The sequence below is a fragment of the Acartia tonsa genome, chromosome 13, assembly GCF_053477335.1.
Source record: "Acartia tonsa isolate MP-2025a chromosome 13, ASM5347733v1, whole genome shotgun sequence".
In the NCBI taxonomy this organism is placed as follows: domain Eukaryota; kingdom Metazoa; phylum Arthropoda; class Copepoda; order Calanoida; family Acartiidae; genus Acartia; species Acartia tonsa.
Window position 1 is genome coordinate 46,730,170 of NC_137272.1, and position 19,852 is coordinate 46,750,021.

Here is a 19,852-nt window from a genome sequence, read left to right on the forward strand (position 1 = left end):
TATAAATAATAATAAAATATATAAAAAATAATCTTTTAAATTATTATTTGTAAAATAGTTATTCACTACAGATGCTATGCTAAGGGATAAGAAAATAAATTAATCCCCAATGATAACAAACAAACAAAAAAACAGTTTGTAGTTTAAAATTATTATTTGAAAATACAATTGAAATTTAAACATACCAATAAGATAACATGGCCATAAAACTTTTAATACCAATAATTTACTAGCTAATGTAACCCTATCCCTGAAAAAAGTTTTACCTCTTTTTGGCTGCATGTTTAAACTGTTTATGGTAGTAGTTGATAACACAGACACCATCAGCCTCAGAATCAGCAAGATAACCTTAACAAAATGTGATTTGAAAGAAGAGAAAATCTCATCTCTCAGCAATGACTCTAGTCATGCCTGTGCTACATATAGTTTTGGAGCTAAGTGGTAAAATGTTCTAACATACTTAAAACTTAAAACTTTTTCTCACATTTTTCAACATAGCTTGTAAACAACAAATAGCACAAAAATGGTGCTCATATTTCAAACAATTTATGAAGGTTCTAGTGGTATGTATAACATTTTTCTACTATTATAACAAGCTGCTCATTTTGAATTTTAAAAATAAGGCATAATTCATTAACAACCATGAAATGTTTTTTTCTGATACAAAACCCCCCACATGATGAGATATTGATTATTAATTTCTGTCAATGATAAGTGGGTTATATTAAGAAATACTTTTGTTTCATTAAAAAATCACCCTGTTTAGCTGTTTAATGTTAAAATCCATGACGAAGAAAAAATAAAAAAACTAAGAAGCTATGGCTAGTCACTCAATTAATACTATCAATCAATCAATAAAGCTATTGTACCTGGAAGATCACTTCTGACCCTGGTCCAGAGAAGTGGAGGAATTCTTCTGGTGGGTGGTAAATGGTACTGGTAGATATCATCCAATACCTAATTTATAAAACTACATTACAAACCTGCTTCTTTGGTCATAGCCTCTAGGGGCTTAACCCCCAAGCCCCTGCACCAAACCTAATAATATCCTTCAGAAAAGTCTGTTACAAAAAAAGTATTTCAAAGAGTCTCTCATAGAGTTGATAACATTAATTATTATTAGTTTTTAAAAATCTTTTAACGAATAAAGAAAAGATGTAAATTTATAACAATTATTTATTATTTTAACAATAACCTTTAACAGTTAAAAAAATATAAATTTTTAATTATTAACATGCTGTGTTAAGTTTAGGTTAGACATTTTTATAATAATTAATACTGCAGGAGGAAAAATTATACCTTATCGTCAAGAGAGATAAAATCCTCAATTTCTGGTTCTGAAACTCCATTCTTGGAGGCTGTGACATAGGCTAGAGCATGGGATACCAACATCCATCCGTGCTAGATTTATAGATATATAAAACTTTGTAGATGGAAAATAAATGAATGGCAGATGGATTAAGAAATAGATTGATAGAATAAATAGATGTTTATGTATTTTTAGATTTAACAGAGTAATAGGGTGTTTGTCTGTTTGTACCAAAGCTTCTCGCTAACCACTGAACTGATCGAGTTCTCCTTTTAAGGGTAGCTTTATAAGGTTTATAAATATTTTGGTGGAGGGTACCGCTACCCATAGAAATCGCCCCTAGAAAAAAATTAACTCAACTCCCCCTAATTTAAAAATAAATCTAAGATAAATAAAATTTGGTAGCCGCTAGTTTTTAGATAAAGCAATGGATGCATCAATAAATGATTTGACCCTCCCATACTTTCAATTTCAGTTTTTTTTAAGTTTTTAAAAATAGGTGGGGGAAGTAATTTGTTTTCTTGTATTCATTCGAATCCGGTGGATAGGAACCGGTTCTCATCCATACGAAAAAACTATGTCTAGCATCGTATTATATCCAGCTTTCTACGAATATAAAAATATACAATCATAAGATTAAAACCAGTTTTTTTAGCCCGTGCCTACGGCACCTAGGGGCTAAAAAACTGGTTTTAATCTTATAATTGTGCATTCTATATCCGCGGAAAGCCGTTTATAATACGATGCGAGAAATAACTATTCTCGTATTCATTCGAATCCGGTGGATAGGAACATATAAAAAAACTATGTCTAGCATCGTATTATATCCAGCTTTCTACGAATATAAAAATGTACAATCAAAAGATTAAAACCAGTTTTTTTAGCCGGTGCCTTCGGGCTAAAAAACTAGTTTTAACCTTTTAATTGTACATTCTATATCCGCGGAAAGCCATTTATAATACGATGCGAGAAATAACTATTCTAGGTGCGATTTCTCTTTGGAAACAATATAGTACCCTCCCCCAAAATAGTTATCAACTTTCCCAGGACCTATGAGAACCTAGACTGTAACTAGACCAGTTCAGTGGTTAACAAACAGACAGACAGACTCGTAGATATCATATTAATTTTAGGGATCAAAAGAAATTTCTACCTTATTTTCAACCCTCTGAAATAATTGGAAAACACTGTCCTGTACATTTGTCATTAAAACTGTCTTTTCTGGCTCAAAGTAACTTTTCCATCTAAACATATAAAAATGGATATATTATTAATACTAGGATCTTGCGATATATGGAACCCAGAATACACAAAATACCCATTCTGTAAATTACAAATAGTGGTTGAAACACTTAATGAACCTACCAATAAAGTTCAATAATTGAATCCAAAGTTATCAAGCCAACTAATAAAAAAATTATTATTTAACTTTGGGGACTAGTGTAAAAACAGCCCATTTTCCTCTCCCTCCCTGTATGGAACAATACTGGGACAAGGGATGACCATGTTTTGTTCATCATATACATAGTTATGTCTTTCACAGATTAATACGTATAATGTTAAATGAGACAGCAAGTAATTAGTATTTACCTACAAACTTCTTGAAGAACAAGTTTACAGAAGATAGGAAGTGTACAGTTATCCAAAGCATAGCAACTTTATAATAGGGTGGGGCCAGATAGTATGATACCTGGCTAACGATTGATATCCAGCAAATTACTGGATATCTGGTTGTATAACTGAATATCCGGCATTAGAAATCAGCTGGATATTCGGTATCTGGATAGTTTAAATATCTGGCCAGACCGGATATCGGGCCTAACCCTACTCTATAATATCAAGTAATTACCTACAAACTTCTTGTAGAACAAGTTTACAGAATATGGGAAGAGTACAATTATCCAAGGCATTTGCTACAACTCTCCACTAAAAAAGAATCTTAGTTAATACTTACTCAAAATTGTTTGCAACAGTAAAAGTTTTTAGTATTGAAGCTATTCTATAATTAACTAAAACTGTCAGTATGTAATCTCTCCCCCTGCATAAAGCATAAAGATTCTTCATTGAAAAGTAAATATTTTTTGCATCAATTTATCATTGTTGACTTGATAATTATTTAAAGTTCTGCTGGCACTTTACATATAGAGTTTCATGACCCTGGAAGACCCTGCCAGGAATGCTGGCATCCTGTGGCCAGTTCTGCCGGCACTTTGTGTCCAAAGTTTCATGACCCTCAATGATCTGTATCTGGATGACCCTGTCAGGTTGCTGGCATCCTGTGCCTGCCAGGATGGATATATTCAAAAAAATTCCAACTCTCAGTTATGTGTAAAATCCATCTTTCACACACAATAAAAGAGGTAGAAAAAAACCGGAGGGGTGAATGTTAACCTGATAATTATTTAGAGTTCTGCCGGCACTTTGCATCCAGAGTTTCATGACCCTCCAGGCCAGCTTGGAGCCCAAAGCTGTCACCTCCAGAAATTGTTTGTCGTCTTCAATCATGGCCCTCAGAAACTTCAGATCCTGGGTATTTATTTTGAATAAAAAATTTGTATCAGTATTACTTTTAAATATATATGTAATAACATATAACCAGCTTTTTTCAACTCGGTTCAGAATTGGTTTTGAATCCAGTGATTTGGATTTTCTTTTAGCCCATTAGACACTGGAAAGGCATGCCTTTCCCCTTTTCAATCCCCCAAGGATCACACAATCTATGCAAAATCCTAATTTTAGTTGAAAATATATAGTAATTGATATAAAATTTGTGGATATTATGACAGGAAAGTTTTTGTTGTCAATTTAATAATTTGTATAATTTGTTGCTAATATAGTCGTAAGATATTGATCATTACGTTCCTCCATGGTCATTGGAAGGGATGAGGTCATAAAGAGGGAGATATCATCATATTAGCCAGCTTAGAGAAACATTAAGTTATGCAAGAATCTCTTACAATATCCAGATATGGTATATCCATTAACAAGAACACGAAGACTTGCATTAGAGCGACGTTCCCCTCCTCATATGTACAAGACACGACAATCTTACAATTTTCTGGAATTTTCAGTGGCAACCAAGACATCTTGTTTTCATTTTACTATTCGCGGAAATAACTATACCTGCATTAGAGCGGCGTTTCCTTCCTCATAGGTACAAGACACGACAATCTTACAATTTTCAGGAATTTTCAGCGGCAACCATGACATTTTGTTTGCATCCTAAACATGTGCAAATGTTGAAACTGGTTTCAATAATTGCATTTGAAAAAAATTCGAACTAAACAAGAATGACAACATCCATAAAATCGAAGCTCTGGAACTCTAGGACAAAATTAACACTTGTAGAGTGTCAGAACTTAATAAGCATTATTTTGAATTCTTAAAAAAATAATACAGGAATTTGTAAAAAAATTTTCAAATTAATGGTAACTCTAAAAGGATAAATCTTCATTTTTGGGCTTTTATTATAGAGACGGACAGAGGGAACGAACCTAATTATAGAAAAGCGTTGCTTTTAATAATAGTAAGAGGGAATTTTTAGATAGAGGTTTGGATTACACTTTCCAAAATTTAAGAAGCTATACTGTTCATTCCAGTAAAGGGAAGGGGGAAGGTTTGAATTTTTGTGGGTTGGCTAATTGTCTATAGGAGCACAGCTGATTTGTGACTAGTTATTTATAAAAATAAAAACTCCACCTGAGATCCTGTCAATTCATCTACAGAATCCAAGAATATCAATAAGGGTCTCTCTCTTGTAGCTAGCTTCAACAATTCTAAGATAGATAGATAGATATATAGATGTATAGATAGATGTATAGATAGATAGATAGATAGATATATAGATAGATAGATAGATAGATAGATAGATAGATAGATAGATAGATAGATAGATAGAAAAATAGATAGATAGATAGATAGATAGATAGATAGATAGATAGATAGATAGATAGATAGATAGAAGTTTACCTTTGAGAAAAGCTGTGACTGGCACTGTGTCATCTGGGATGTCCTAAAACAAAATACATTGGGTATTGGGTACATATTGGGTAGCCCAAGGGGGGTAGAGGCCCTGCAGTAACTTTAAGGGAAAGCACCAAATTGTTTTTACTAGATTACCCATGTCCCTCAATCAAAAAATTTTCATTATACGTCAAACTCTTTGGTTTTTACAAATCAGGTAAAATTTTTTACATTATCACCAAAAATGTGAGTTTTAACATTTCCCATCCCCCTCCCCCTCAATATAAAAGCTTACACGTCCTTGCGAGAGATACTCACATACCCTGATAAAATGTTTCTCCCAGCTGGCTGATATAATGATACCCCACCCCCCTAAGACTTTATCTCAATCTCATCCCCTGACTAATATCAGATGACTATATTAGCAACCTAAATTGACGACAAAACTACCACATTATTCACGTATTATATATCCATTAATAAAAGTGTAATTTACCTCAAATGGAAGCATGTAAATATGTGTAGGAAATGTGTTGACAAATAGAAAGACAGACAAACAGACAGACATCCTGTTACTTTACTATAAGAATAGATGTAATTTACCTCAAATGGAAGCATGTATATGTAGGAAATTTGTTGATAAATAGACAGACAGACAAACAGACAGACAAACAGACGGACAAACAGACAGACAAACAGACAGACATCCTGTTACTTTACTATAAGAATAAATGTAATTTACCTCAAATGGAAGCATGTATGTGTAGGAGCTTTGTTGAAAAATAGAAAGACAGACAAACAGACAGACATCATGTTACTTTATTATAAGAATAAATGTAATTTACCTCAAATGGAAGCATGTATATGTAGGAAATTTGTTGATAAATAGACAGACAGACAAACAGACAGACAAACAAACAGACAGACAGACAAACAGACAGACATCCTGTTACTTTATTATAAGAATAAATGTAATTCACCTCAAATGGAAGCATGTATGTGTAGGAAATGTGTTGGCAAATAGACAGACAGACAGACAGACAAACAGACAGACAGACAGACAAATAGACAGATGACAAACAGACAGACATCCTGTTACTTTACTATAAGAATAAATTTAATTTACCCCAAATGGAAGCATGTATGTGTAGGAAATTTGTTGATAAATAGACAGACAGACAAACAGACATACAAACAGACAGACATCCTGTTACTTTATTATAAGAACAAATGTAATTTACCTCAAATGGAAGCATGTATGTGTAGGAGATTTGTAGACAAATGGACAGACAGACAAACAAACAGACATCCTGTTACTTTATTATAAGAATAAATGTAATTTACCTCAAATGGAAGCATATATGTGTAGGAAATGACAAATAGACAGACAGTCAGACAAACAGACAGACATCATGTTACTTTATTATAAGAATAAATGTAATTTACCTCAAATGGAAGCATATATGTGTAGGAAATTTGTTGACAAATTGACTTCAATAGAGGTCCTGTGGATTAATAACATTTTATATAACAAATCATTACTGTTTTATATAACAAAGCTTTTCTATTAGGGTCGATCTATCCGTCCATCCGTAACGGTTAGCTTTTTACGTTAATTTGAACAGGTTAGAATCATCCTATCAATTTTAAACTTTGTATGGTGATTCTGTAGTAGTTAGGTATGATTAACCTGGCAACTCTATAATCGTTACCAGAATGACAGTCCATTTCAAACTTTTTTAACAACAAATTCAAGAAAATTTTACATAACATATCATTACTTCTTTATAGCAAAGCTTTTCTTAGGGATCTAAAGGGATAGGACAATGGTCATTACATTGATGTACCACTTCAATGATGATAAACAAAATTAACCTTTCTGTAGATTACAATTAATGGTTAAAATATTTGGCCAATCTAGTTAATGATCTAACCAACAAAAGTCCCCAAAGTTGTTAATCCATCGATAAGAAAACATTGTTATAAAACTTTGGGTACTGGTGTCCAAATAGACTTTAATAGAGGTCCTGGGTAGTAATAACATTTTATCTAACAAAAGCAAAGCTTTTCAATATATAGGGTCTTTTCGTACATCCGTCCAACCGGAAATTGATAGCCTTTTTTGTTAATTAAGGCATGTTAGAGTTCAAACTTTGCATGTTGATTAGTAGTTAGGTATTTAGAAAGCGTAGTAACTCTATAATCGTTAACAGAATGTCCGTACATTTATTTTAAACATGCTGATTTTTTACTTTTTAAACAACAAATCTCATAACATTTTACTTTTTTTTATAGCATAGCTTTTCTGTAAAAATGGGATGTACGTCAGTGTTAGTATCTACTAAGGCAGAGATCCACGAGGATAAGACAATAGCCATTACATTTATGTACCATTCAAGAATGATAAACAAGAATACCCTTTCTGTAGAATATAATTGAGTGTTGAAACATTTAGACGCTCTAATTAATGAACCAATTTTCAAATTCAATTAGTTGAAAAGCCAACAAATAAGAAAACGTTATTATGAAACTTTGTGGACTATTTTAAAAAACAGCCCATTATTCCTTCTTTGTCTCTGAACGATTGCCCCTTAGCATCTAGGAGCTCTATTCTCGAAGTGTAGGAAAAGCATAAAAGTAGCCTAAAACCATCCTAAGGCATAAATATTAAAATTAAATAGCCTAAAATTACCTTTCGACCTTTGTCAAGTTCCCATAAAATATAGAACTAAATCAGTTCAGTAGTTATCAAATTTTTAAGCTACAAAACCTTACTACTTTATATTATAGGATTCAATTCGAATGAGTGTTTTGTATATGGATGTTGTCATCCTTGTTGTCTATGCACATTGGTTACTGGTTGCAGTAAAGATGATAAGTACTGCTTCATATAACACTAGCGGCTTCGCCCTTAGCCTCTAGGGGCTTTGCCCCAAGGGGTGATAAAGAAATTAAGGCGAAACTCGTAAAAGGACCAGGAAAATGTTCTGCCAAAAAAAAAGACCAAGGAAATGTTCTGCAAAAAAAAGGACCAAGGAAATGTTCTGCAAAAAAAAGGACCAAGGAAATGTTCTGCAAAAAAATAGTAGGGGGGATTTTTATTGTTTTTTGGGGGGTTGGGGGTGTCCCACACCTCAAGAAAATAGCCTAAAATTACCACAGGACCAGTAGGAATATTCCCTGAAGAGAATCCAATCGGTTCAGTGGTTACTGAGATCTTAAGCTTCAGATGGACGGACGGACAGACAGACATCAAGCTACTTTGTATTATAGATGAAAAATATCATTAATTTTTTGTTGCATTACATATTTTAAATCTTTTTATCATGTTTTCCTTCGAATATTAGTTATACATTTTATTGGTAAATATTGTACTGAATGTTATAAAAGATGAACGATTTGAATTCATTGAAGTAACCAAAGTTGTTAAGCCAATGAATAGGATAACGTTATTATAAAACTTTGAGGCCTAGTATAATAAACACCCTATGTCCCCTTCCTCCCAATAAATTGATGGTGCTTAATATACCACCAACTGTAGAAATTGAAAAGTGTATAAACACTAAAACCAATGAGTGCACTTAACCATAATTTGGAATTATTTTTCCATAAAAATATATTTATTTAAAACACTATTTTAAAAGCTTAAACCAAAATGATATAATTAATCTAAAGGTGAATGTTAATTTTAATTGCATAATATCTATGCATTACTATAAACTATTTTAAAAATGTATTGAAATGAGACTCCTAGCGTCTAAAAAATATACTTTATATAATACAAGTTTTCATAAGTTTTCTTTTTAAAAATAAAATTGTGGGGGAGTTGCACTGCCTCCCCCCTTCATGCTTGTCCTATTATGTAAAATAAAAGGTTTTTTTTTCTGTCTGTAACAAAAGATCTTTCTAACTGCCAGTGAAGATTTATGAATATTTTGGGGGAAGGTACCACCATCTCAAGAGAAATCAAGAATGAAGCTAGCTAGCCCAGGAGTGGCCAGATTTATGAAATTTCTTAGAAATTTTTTACAGGATTTGGCGCGCGATAATAAACTTTATTCATAAAAGTAGGACTTAAAATCAGAGACTGTAACTTTTGTACAATTACAAATTTGGGTAATACAACTTCAAATCGGTGCAACAACGTCATACGTATAATAAGAAGTATAAGTATAACTGAACAATTTTCAGAAATATCTAATAGGAAATTATGAACTAACAAAATTGTTATTTTCCTAAAGCCGTAGAATTTGGAGTAGTACCACAGAATCTGCACATTAATAAGGGTACAGCTGGAGCCAACCATTCCTAAATCAAAAGAAAAATGTCAGAGCTCTGCAGCCGCCTGTAATCCTAAAGGAAATAAACCTTTTACATCATCAGATACATGGCCCAAATATGGAAATTTCTCTTTTCAAAAAAGTTTTCAAAGGACCCAAACAGGTTAAAACTTAAGGCTTCGGCGCGGCTGCCGAGCTCTGATAAATGTTTGGGATTACATGCATGATTAATACCTCTATGTCTGAAACTGTGTGTGTGGTAATGAGTTGCGCCAAGACAATCCCCCTAATCCTACTATTAATGTCGCACATATGACAAAGCAGCAGTAATGTCTTTAGTTATCACGTGGTTTGACTATTCAAATTATCTCTGGGGTTTCTGTGCTCGGTGAGCACTTTAAGGAAAACATCCAAATAAATATTAATTTACCTTTAAAGATTGAGAAGCAGTTTTACTGAGCAGAGCGGATTTACCCGAGCCACCAGCACCATACAGTACAAAAGGCTAAAATAATGTCGTATTATAGACAGCTTTCCATGGATAGTAAAATAAAAAGAGGGAAAAATTTACCAAAGCCACCAGCACTATACAATACAAAACGCTAAAATAATATCGTATGATGGACAGGTATCTGAGGATAATAAAATAAAAAGAGCAGATTTTCCAAAGCCACTAAAACAATACAGTACAAAAGGCTAAAATAAACAAGAATTGCAACATCCATAAGTGGCTAAAGCACCAAAAATCATTAAATGGATAAATGGATAAAGTGAGTTATAGGGCAGATATTCAATTGTAATAACAAATAAAAGAAATCAAGAGAAAGCAATATGCAAAAATCACAACACCTATAAAAATATGGGTTATGTAATTTTAAAGCATGACCGTCAGACAAAAGGACAATACAATCTTTCAGAACACACTTAACCCTGTGCCCGCCAGGATGGAAATATTAAAAAAATTCCAACTCTCAGTTATGTGTCATACCCATACTAAAAAAGTCACGCAGTTTGGGCTCTTTATCTTTCACACACAGAAAATGAGATAGAAAAAACCGGAGGGTTATTGGTTCCAACAATATTTGCAAATTTTTTTCAAACAGCTTCGCTACTATTGGACCTAATTGTCCTTGCTACAACTTTTTCTGTATTAAAAAAATGATTTTACAATTCAGTTCTTCAAATGTAAACAAAATACAAAAAGTATACTTGCTTTATATGCATTAAATCTTAAAACTGATTTAAAAAATTGCACTTACTTTAGTAGAAGGTCCAGTAATATAATCTTTCATCTGAAACAAAAATTGTTCTTTAAAATAAAGTTTATATAATATTTTCAATATTTCCCTTTATAATTATGTATAAAAGCAAAATAATGAATAGAAAAAAATAGCAAATAAATAGGAATATCCTTTATTTATGACAATTACAGAATTAAAAACAAACACCATAATCGAAAGGGAGTTTACCTACAGGTCCTGTGATGATTTTAAGCTATTTTCTTGGGGGGTTGGGACACCCTCAATTCCCCAAAAATTGAAAAATACCCCCCCCCACAAAAACAAAATTTCTTTTTAAAACTTAAATTAAAAAAGGGGGGTTGACTACGCCCCCCCCCAAAAAAAAATCCCCTCACCCGCCAAATTTTATTTATTTATATTTTTAAGTTTAAATAACACAAAAATAGGTTGATCAAACCTCTTGGGGCAAAGCCCCTAGAGGCTAGGGGCGAAGCCGCTAGTATTAATTAAAGCAAGATACTTTATCCATATGCTGTGTCCGTTCATCTGTCCTTCTGTCTGTCCTTCTGTCTGTCCTTCTGTCTGTCCTTCTGTCTGTATAGCTCTGTAACTTACCAAATCTAACTCTTCCTCTCTGCCATAGAAAACATCACAATTGTTCTTACATTGATGTAAATGTTGCAGCAATTCTGTAACTATTTTTCCTTGGGGGCTATTATCCTCTTTTCTCATTGCTCTATGATAAATATAATATATAAATGTTGTAGTAATTTTGTAACTATTTTTCCCTGGGGGCTATTATCCTCTTTTTTCATTGCTCTATGATAAATATAATATATAAATGTTGCAGCAACTCTGTAACTATTTTTCCCTGGGGGCTGTTATTCTCTTTTCTCATTGCTCTATGAAAAATATAATATATAAATGTTGTAGCAACTCTGTAACTATTTTTCCCTGGGGGCTGTTATCCTCCTTTCTCATTGCTCTATGAAAAAAAAAATATTATGTAAAATGTTGCTTATTCTGTAACTACTTTTCCCTAGGTTCTTTTCTTATTGCTCTATGATAAATATAATATATAAATGTTGTAGTAATTCTGTAACTATTTTTCCCTGGGGGCTGTTATCCTCTTTTCTTATTGCTCTATGATAAACATAAAATATAAATGTTGCAGCAATTCTGTAACTATTTTTCCCAGGGGGCTATTATCCTCTTTTCTCATTGTTCTATGATAAATATAATATATAAATATTGTAGAAACTCTGTAACTATTTTTCCCTAGGGTACTGTTAATAGTTATCCTCTTTTCTCATTGCTCTATGATAAATATAATATGTAAATGTTGTAGTAACTCTGTAACTATTTTCTCCTGGGGGCTGTTATCCTCTTTTCTCATGGCTCTATGATAAATATAATATATAAATATTATAGAAACTCTGTAACTATTTTTCCCTGGGGGCTATTATCCTCTTTTCTCATTGCTCTATGATAAATATAATATGTAAATGTTGTAGTAATTCTGTAACTATTTTTCCCTGGGGGCTGTTATCCTCTTTTCTCATTGCTCTATGAAAAATATAATATATAAATGTTGTAGCAATTCTGTAACTATTTTTCCTGGGGACTGTTATCCTCTTTTCTCATTGCTCTATGATAAATATAATATATAAATGTTGTAGCAATTCTGTAACTATTTTTCCCTGGGAGCTATTATCCTCTTTTCTCATTACTCTATGATAAATATAATATATAAATATTGCAGCAACTCTGTAACTATTTTTCTCTGGGGGCTGTTATCCTCTTTTCTCATTGCTCTATGATAAATATGATATATAAATGTTGCAGCAATTCTGTAGCTATTTTTCCTTGGGGATTGTTATCCTCTTTTCTCATTGCTCTATGATAAATATATGTAAATGTTTTAGAAACTCTGCAACTATTTTTCCCTGGGGGCTGTTATCCTCTTTTCTCATTGCTCTATGATAAATATAATATATAAATGTTGTAGCAATTCTGTAACTATTTTTCCCTGGAGGCTATTATCCTCTTTTCTCATTGCTCTATGATAAATATAACATATAAATGTTGCAGCAATTCTGTAACTATTTTTCCCTGGGGGCTATTATCCTCTTTTCTCATTGCTCTATGATAAATATAATATATAAATATTGCAGTAACTCTGTAAATATTTTTCCCTGGGGGCTAGTAACCTCTTTTCTTAATGTTCTATGATAAATATAATATATAAATATTATAGCAACTCTGTAACTATTTTTCCCTAGGGGCTAATATCCTCTTTTCTCATTGCTCTATGATAAATATACAATATAAAAATGTTGTAGTAATTCTGTAACTATTTTTCCCTGGGGGCTGTTATCCTCTTTTCTCATACTCTATGATAAATATAATATATAAATGTTGTAGTTATTCTGTAACTATTTTCCCAGGGGGCTGTTATCCTCTTTTCTCATTGCTCTATGATAAATATAATATGTAAATGTTGTAGCAACTCTGTAACTATTTTTCCCTGGGGACTGTTATCCTCTTTTCTCATTGCTCTATGATAAATATAATACATAAATGTTGCAGCAGCTTTGTAACTATTTTCCCAGGGGGCTGTTATCCTCTTTTCTCATTGCTTTATGATAAATATAATATCCAAATTCAGTTATTTTATGAATTCAAGGAATTTTTGGGACTTTTGAGAGGTTGGGTGAATATCTAGGAGAGTGTATCCGCCCCCCACCCTCCAGCTCCTGACACTAAAAATATCTTCATTTTGTTTTAAGGGGGGTGTCAAAAAAATTTAAGACAAAGGCATTCTTATGGCAGCTGCGACTTTGCTTTAGCCGTTGACACAAAGCTGTTTAAATTATCCCACCTTCGCATGACCTGAATTTTAAGTAAACAAAAGATATTATCTCCTACTCTAACTCTTGATTTAACAAATCAAGCATGAACCCTTGGACGTCCAAGCTTTTTTTTATCTGAGGGGGGTAAAATTAGAGGTTTCAAAGATTTAGTGGGGGTAATAAAATGTATTTTTCCAACTTTTTTGAATGGTAAACAAAAGGTTTGAATGTTTAAGGTGATAAACAACCCTCCACCCCTCCCCGTCAGCAAACGTTTATCATTTCAAAATTCAAAATTTATGCTTTGTTTGAATAAAATTAATATTAGCAATATTACCTGTCAATTAGTTTAAGCACATTTTTGTAGAAATGGTTGATAAACTCTTTCAAATAAGCATCATGCGTCTCGGGGGCCAAGCCCTCTCTTCCAATCCACTCTATCTCATACCTGGATTTTAAAAATCGTCCAAATAATAAAAATCGCGCAATCTCACCTGTCAATCAATTTTAGAACATTTTTGTAGAAATGGTTAATGAAGTCTTTGAGATATGAGTCGTGGGTTTCGGGGGCGAGGCCTTCGCGCCCTATCCACTCGATTTCGTACCTAGGGGAGCAGTAGTACAATAATTAAAAGCGTGGGTCTCGTTTTTAACCTTTGTTCTTATAATAATATCAAGAAAAGGGGATGTTAATTAGAGATCTAAAGGGATAAGACAATGGCGAAATAAATTATGCATATCCCCAATGATGATTCACAAAATTACATCTTCTGTAAGATTACAATTTGTGGTTGAAACGTTTGGAAACTCAACTAAATGAACCAACCAGCAAAAGTCGGTTAAAGGTTGTTTAGCCAGCAATTAAGAAAACGTTATTATAAAACTTTGGGGACTAGTGTAATAAACAGCCCAATGTCCCCTCCCTCCCTGGATGTTAATAGAATTGGATATAGAATATGTGGATATTGTGACAGGGGAATTTTTATAACCAATTGGTAATATAGTCCGCAAATATTGGTCAATATGTTCCTCCATGGTCAATTGAAGGAAAAAGATATGAGTGGGGGGATGGGGGGGGGGTTATATTAGCCAGCTCGGAGAAACATTTTATCAAGGCATCTACAATCTCTAATAATATCCACAGGTATTCTATATCCAATTTAATTACAAATATCAAATTGTTCTATTTGAGATTTGAACTTTTTAAAAGCGAAGCTTTTCTATAATTAGGGTCGGTCGGTACGTCCGTCCGTCCAAGATAGTTAGCTTTTATTCGTTAATTTAGGCATGTTAGTATTGTCCTATCGATTTCAAACTTTGCATGGTGATTCCTGTAGTAGTTAGGTACGATTTAGAAAGCGTAGCAACTCTATAATCGTTACCAGACACTCAACAAAAGTTAATGTTCGTCTGTCATATCGTTTCAGAGCTACGCTTTTATGGAAGTTGTCATCCTTGTTACATTAGGGATTAATTCATCCTACACTAACACACCCTGACACATCTAAAATGAAAATGAGATATGATGAGCTTGAGTCTTATATCAAGTTTAGTAACTTAAAAATATGGCTTTTTCGCCTAATAAGAGAATGTTTTTGGTTAATTTATAAAAAAAAACATCAAAAAATAGATAAAAAAATGGTTTTGAATTATCAAATTATTATTTTTAACAAAAGCAAAAATTTTCTTTTTTCCAGTATGGCTTCAAAACCGATTATTATGCGCTGATTATAACAGGTTCTGAGCCACACAAAAAGATCATCACATATTGTATTGTACTATAAACAATTTTCTACGAATAATAAAATCAAAAAATCATTGTATATAAACCAGTTTCGTTAGCCCTTGACTTCGGTCCCCCAGGGTTAATTAAACTGGAAATTAATCATATAATTTTTCAATTCACTATCCGCGATAAGCTGTCTATAATACGATACTTCTTATTATTATACTGATAAAAAATAATCTTACCTCTTATAAATTCCTTTGTTCTTCAACATTTTGTTTTTTGCCAGCACATCTCTGAATTAGAATAAATGACTTTCAATTGGGTCTTTGAATATCAGCCAACTGCATTGGAAAGAGAATCACAGCTATAATAGAGCGAGAAGCAATTTGCTAGCAGAAGAAAAAGGTCCCCACCACTTGGGCCAGGTAGTTGTCTGGGTTATACACTTATACATCTATTACCTATAGTAAGTTAGGAAATCTTGAGCCTCTTGATCCATGTGTCTGTCTGCTATGTCAATAAAAGTCCCCACCACTTGGGCCAGGTAGTTGTCTGGGTTATACATCTATACTTATACTTCTATTACCTGTAGTAAGTCAAGAAATCTTGAGCTTCTTGGTCCATGTGTCTGTCTGCTATGTCAATAAAGGCAGAAGCTTGCTTCAAATCTAGCTTTTCTGTCCTTCACATATTAAAATCTAGCTAAATCTAGCTTTTCTGTCCTACAGTTTTGTATACTTATACATCTATTACCTGTAGTATGTTAAGAAATCTTGAACTTCTTGGTCCACGTGCCTGTCTGCTATGTCAATAAAGGCAGAGGCTCGCTTCAAGTCTTGCTAAATCTAGCTTTTCTGTCCTTCACATAGCAAATTCTAGCTTTTCTGTCCTTCACATAGCAAAATCTAGCTTTTCTGTCCTTCACATAGCAAAATCTAGCTTATTTGTCCTTCACATAGCAAAATCTAGCTTTTCTGTCCTACAGTTTTGTATACATCTATACTTATACTTCTATTACCTATAGTATGTTAAGAAATCTTGAGCTTCTTGATCCACATGTCTGTCTGCTATGTCAATAAAGGTCTCCACTACTTGGGCCAGGTAGTAGTGTGGGTTATACATCTATACTTATACATCTATTACCTGTAGTAAGTTAGGAAATCTTGAGCTTCTTGATCCACATGTCTGTCCGCTGTGTCAATAAAGGCAGAGGCTCGCTTCAAGTCTTGCTAAATCTAGCTTTTCTGTCCTTCACGTAGCAAAATCTAGCTAAATCTAGCTTTCCTGTCCTACAGTTTTATATACATCTATACTTATGCATCTATTACCTATAGTATGTTAAGAAATCTTGAGCTTCTTGATCCACGTGCCTGTCTGCTATGTCAATAAAGGCAGAGGCTCGCTTCAAATTTTGTAGATTAATGTTTCGTAGAATTCTGAAAAGAAATTCAATCATTTTATTAAAATTATTCAAAATTGAGAAAGATTAAGTCAAATAACAATATTTTGTTTAAAAATATAATAGAAAATAAACAACGGTTTTCCTCAAAGTGCATAGTCAAGCAGAGAAACCTCACTAACTGTTTGAAATAAATTTAAAATGAAGGAAGAGGTTAAGCAAAAAAAACTACCTCCCCTCCCCCCCTCCCATATTACAATTAAATTCAAAGTACGGGGTTTCTATGCTCGCTAGGCAATTTGATGGAAAGCACTAAACATAACAGAAGATAATATTCTAAGCATTCTAAAAGACGGAAAATCATATTTAAATATCAAAAGCTTTACTTAAGTCTACAAGATGATAATTAAATGATAAAAAATGGTATTCTCAAATTAAGTTAGCAAAAGTTGTTTCATCTTATAAATATTCTCAAAACAGACAGATAAATCTATTTATAGAGTAGCTTTGTTACAATGGATAACAATAGAATATGTAGTTGCTAATGGAGTACTGTAACTTTACAAAGTGTCTTAAAAATCAGCCATTTGACGTCATAAAAATGAGGGAGATATGAGGAGAAGTGGGAAAGAAAACCCTTTAAAAAGAGAAGGATAATCCCTCATTTTTATGACGTCACATGGCTAATTGTTTTGACACTTTGTAAAGTTACATAGAGTCCTTAGATATTGTTCAATGCATTCGTCCATGGTCAGAGGAGGGGATGGGTAAAGTCATAAAAGGTGGGGGTAACCTTTATCAGGGTATGCAAAAATATCCCACAATATCCAAGTTTTCTATATCCATTATTTAAAACATAACTGGACAAAGTGTCTCAAAAAACAGCCATGTGACGTCATAAAAATGAGTGATTATCCATCTCTTTTTTTAGGGGTTTTCTTTCCCACAACTCCTCTCATCCCCCTCATTTTTATGACGCCACATGGCTAATTTTTGAGACAATTTGTCCAGTTACTTTAAATAACAAAATTACCTAGCATAGATAATAATGTGATCTTTGACATAGTCGTCTGGCATTCCGATACATTCATTTCTGACTGTCTGTTTGTCTGTCTGTCTATCTGTCTGTCTGTCTGTCTGTCTGTCTGTATGTCTGTATGTCTGTTTGTCTTTCTGTCTGTCTGTCTGTCTGTCTGTCTGTCCTTCTGTCCGTTTGTCTGTTAAATAAAAATAAATTTACCTTGTATAAATAATAACATGATCTTTGACATAGTCGTCTGGCATTCCGATACATCCATTTCTGTCTGTCTGTCTGTCTGTTTGTCTATTTGTCCGTTTGTCTGTCTGTTTGTCTGTCTGTCTGTCTGTCTTTTTGTCTGTATTTTTGTCTGTCTGTCTATCTGTCTGTCTGTCCTTCTGTCCGTTTCTCTGTAATAAAAATAAATTTACCTTGTATAAATAATAACGTGATCTTTGACATAGTCGTCTGGCATTCCGATACATCCATTTCTTACCTCTCTAAATATAAAAAAGTTATTTATCGAATCATATTATAGACATCTTTCCGCGGATATTAAAAATATTTGTGGAAAAATGTCTGTAATACGATGACATACATGATTTGTCAGTATAGCTGAGAAACGTTTTTAATCCAGCGATTATTAATCTATTTCGAAAAAGGATTATTACATCAATACATAAACATCAAAATCTTTCGTTGCATGAACGACAGACTATCATACAAAGTATATTATATTCTAGAAGCTTATTGTCATAAAGAATTTTCAAAACTAATTTTAAACGTCTGTCTCAAATAGGAGCAGAGAAAATCAATTTTTTCCTGTACCGAATAATGGAGTAGGCCCCTACTAAAAATAGTTTTTATTCTTACAATTAACCGAAAACAGTTTTTAAAAGCAAAGATTTTCTACAGTATTAGAATTGGCCCGTTCTTTTATTGAAATATAGATAAATATGTACCAAAAAATGATCTGCTATTAAGTTATGACACTCTTCAAGTGGTAATGTTCGTTTATCCTGCCGTCTGATTTTAGGGATGTTGTCATCCTTGTTTGGGTTATAAAGAAGTGTTTTATTGTAACTAATAAATTAGTTAGGAATAGTTATGTGATTACAGGGATCTAAAATTGATGTACATCCCCAACAATGATACACAAAATTACCCGTTATGGTTGAAATGTTTGATTGCTCAACTAAATGAACTAACCATTCAGAAAGTTCCTAAAGTGGTTCATCCAATTACTTAGAAAACTTTGAGGACTAGTATAATAATAAACAGCCAAATGTCCCCTCCCTCCCTGATTTGATTAGCTGTTCATCAGGGACAAGGGAAGGCTATTCTGGCAAACAATGCTTTAGAGCTGATTTCATAGATTTCCAGTTAAAACTAGATGATGAGATTATGCAACTTTTGGCAGAATTTGATAAGAATCTCAAGCATTATTTTATTAGTTTTTGCTCACTTTACTACAAGCCATGCAAAAATGATAGTCAGAGATTAGTTCCATGTTCAGTTTTGAGATGAACGAGTTGAATAATGCTTATTACATATTTTATATATTTTATCTAAATCATAGACTACTCGTAAATTATATGTTTAATAGTGAATAAAATTTATTGAAAATCCCAAAGAGTGGATAGCTGTAATATTTTCAAAAATATTTAAGATTGTTTAGATATTTATCTCATCAAAAAATTTTACATAAAAAAAATTTTTACGACACCTATCAATAACATTCTGAACTACATAACTATTCTTTTCCAAATCCTAAATTTTATAATATATGTTGTGGTTTAATTTGGTATTTCTTGACAACATCTTGCCTCTAATTGCGAAACAAGTTGGAGGGAAGTGTCGAAATAGGAAATGTAAATAAGGAGCTTTCCTGAAATCATAAAATGATTTATCATGTCCTGCAATATTGAACATAAAAACAACTAATCTTCTCAAATATTAACAATTTACAAACTTATTACAGAATTTAAAAATGGGTAATTTCTCCCAAAGTGCCTTGTAGAGCACAGAATCCCCCCTTTCCCCACCATTAACTTAAAACAA

At 32.8% G+C, this 19,852-nt stretch overlaps 1 protein-coding gene across 1 annotated transcript in view; it reads right to left on the reverse strand.

The window, feature by feature from the left end:
* LOC145335349 (NACHT and WD repeat domain-containing protein 2) overlaps nucleotides 1-19,852 on the reverse strand; it is a 106,737-nt gene that overhangs the window by 46,433 nt on the left and 40,452 nt on the right. The window contains exons 10-27 of the mRNA XM_080181084.1: nucleotides 18,223-18,291; nucleotides 16,703-16,810; nucleotides 15,617-15,667; nucleotides 13,983-14,093; nucleotides 11,409-11,529; nucleotides 10,812-10,844; nucleotides 9,983-10,057; nucleotides 9,506-9,580; nucleotides 6,719-6,775; nucleotides 5,279-5,321; nucleotides 5,009-5,085; nucleotides 4,433-4,531; nucleotides 3,701-3,835; nucleotides 3,159-3,235; nucleotides 2,463-2,553; nucleotides 1,300-1,401; nucleotides 870-957; nucleotides 267-348 (exon numbers count right to left, since the gene is read on the reverse strand). Of these exons, the coding sequence (XP_080037210.1) occupies nucleotides 267-348; nucleotides 870-957; nucleotides 1,300-1,401; nucleotides 2,463-2,553; nucleotides 3,159-3,235; nucleotides 3,701-3,835; nucleotides 4,433-4,531; nucleotides 5,009-5,085; nucleotides 5,279-5,321; nucleotides 6,719-6,775; nucleotides 9,506-9,580; nucleotides 9,983-10,057; nucleotides 10,812-10,844; nucleotides 11,409-11,529; nucleotides 13,983-14,093; nucleotides 15,617-15,667; nucleotides 16,703-16,810; nucleotides 18,223-18,291 (1,494 nt within the window). The remainder of the gene's footprint in view (nucleotides 1-266; nucleotides 349-869; nucleotides 958-1,299; nucleotides 1,402-2,462; nucleotides 2,554-3,158; nucleotides 3,236-3,700; nucleotides 3,836-4,432; nucleotides 4,532-5,008; nucleotides 5,086-5,278; nucleotides 5,322-6,718; nucleotides 6,776-9,505; nucleotides 9,581-9,982; nucleotides 10,058-10,811; nucleotides 10,845-11,408; nucleotides 11,530-13,982; nucleotides 14,094-15,616; nucleotides 15,668-16,702; nucleotides 16,811-18,222; nucleotides 18,292-19,852) is intronic.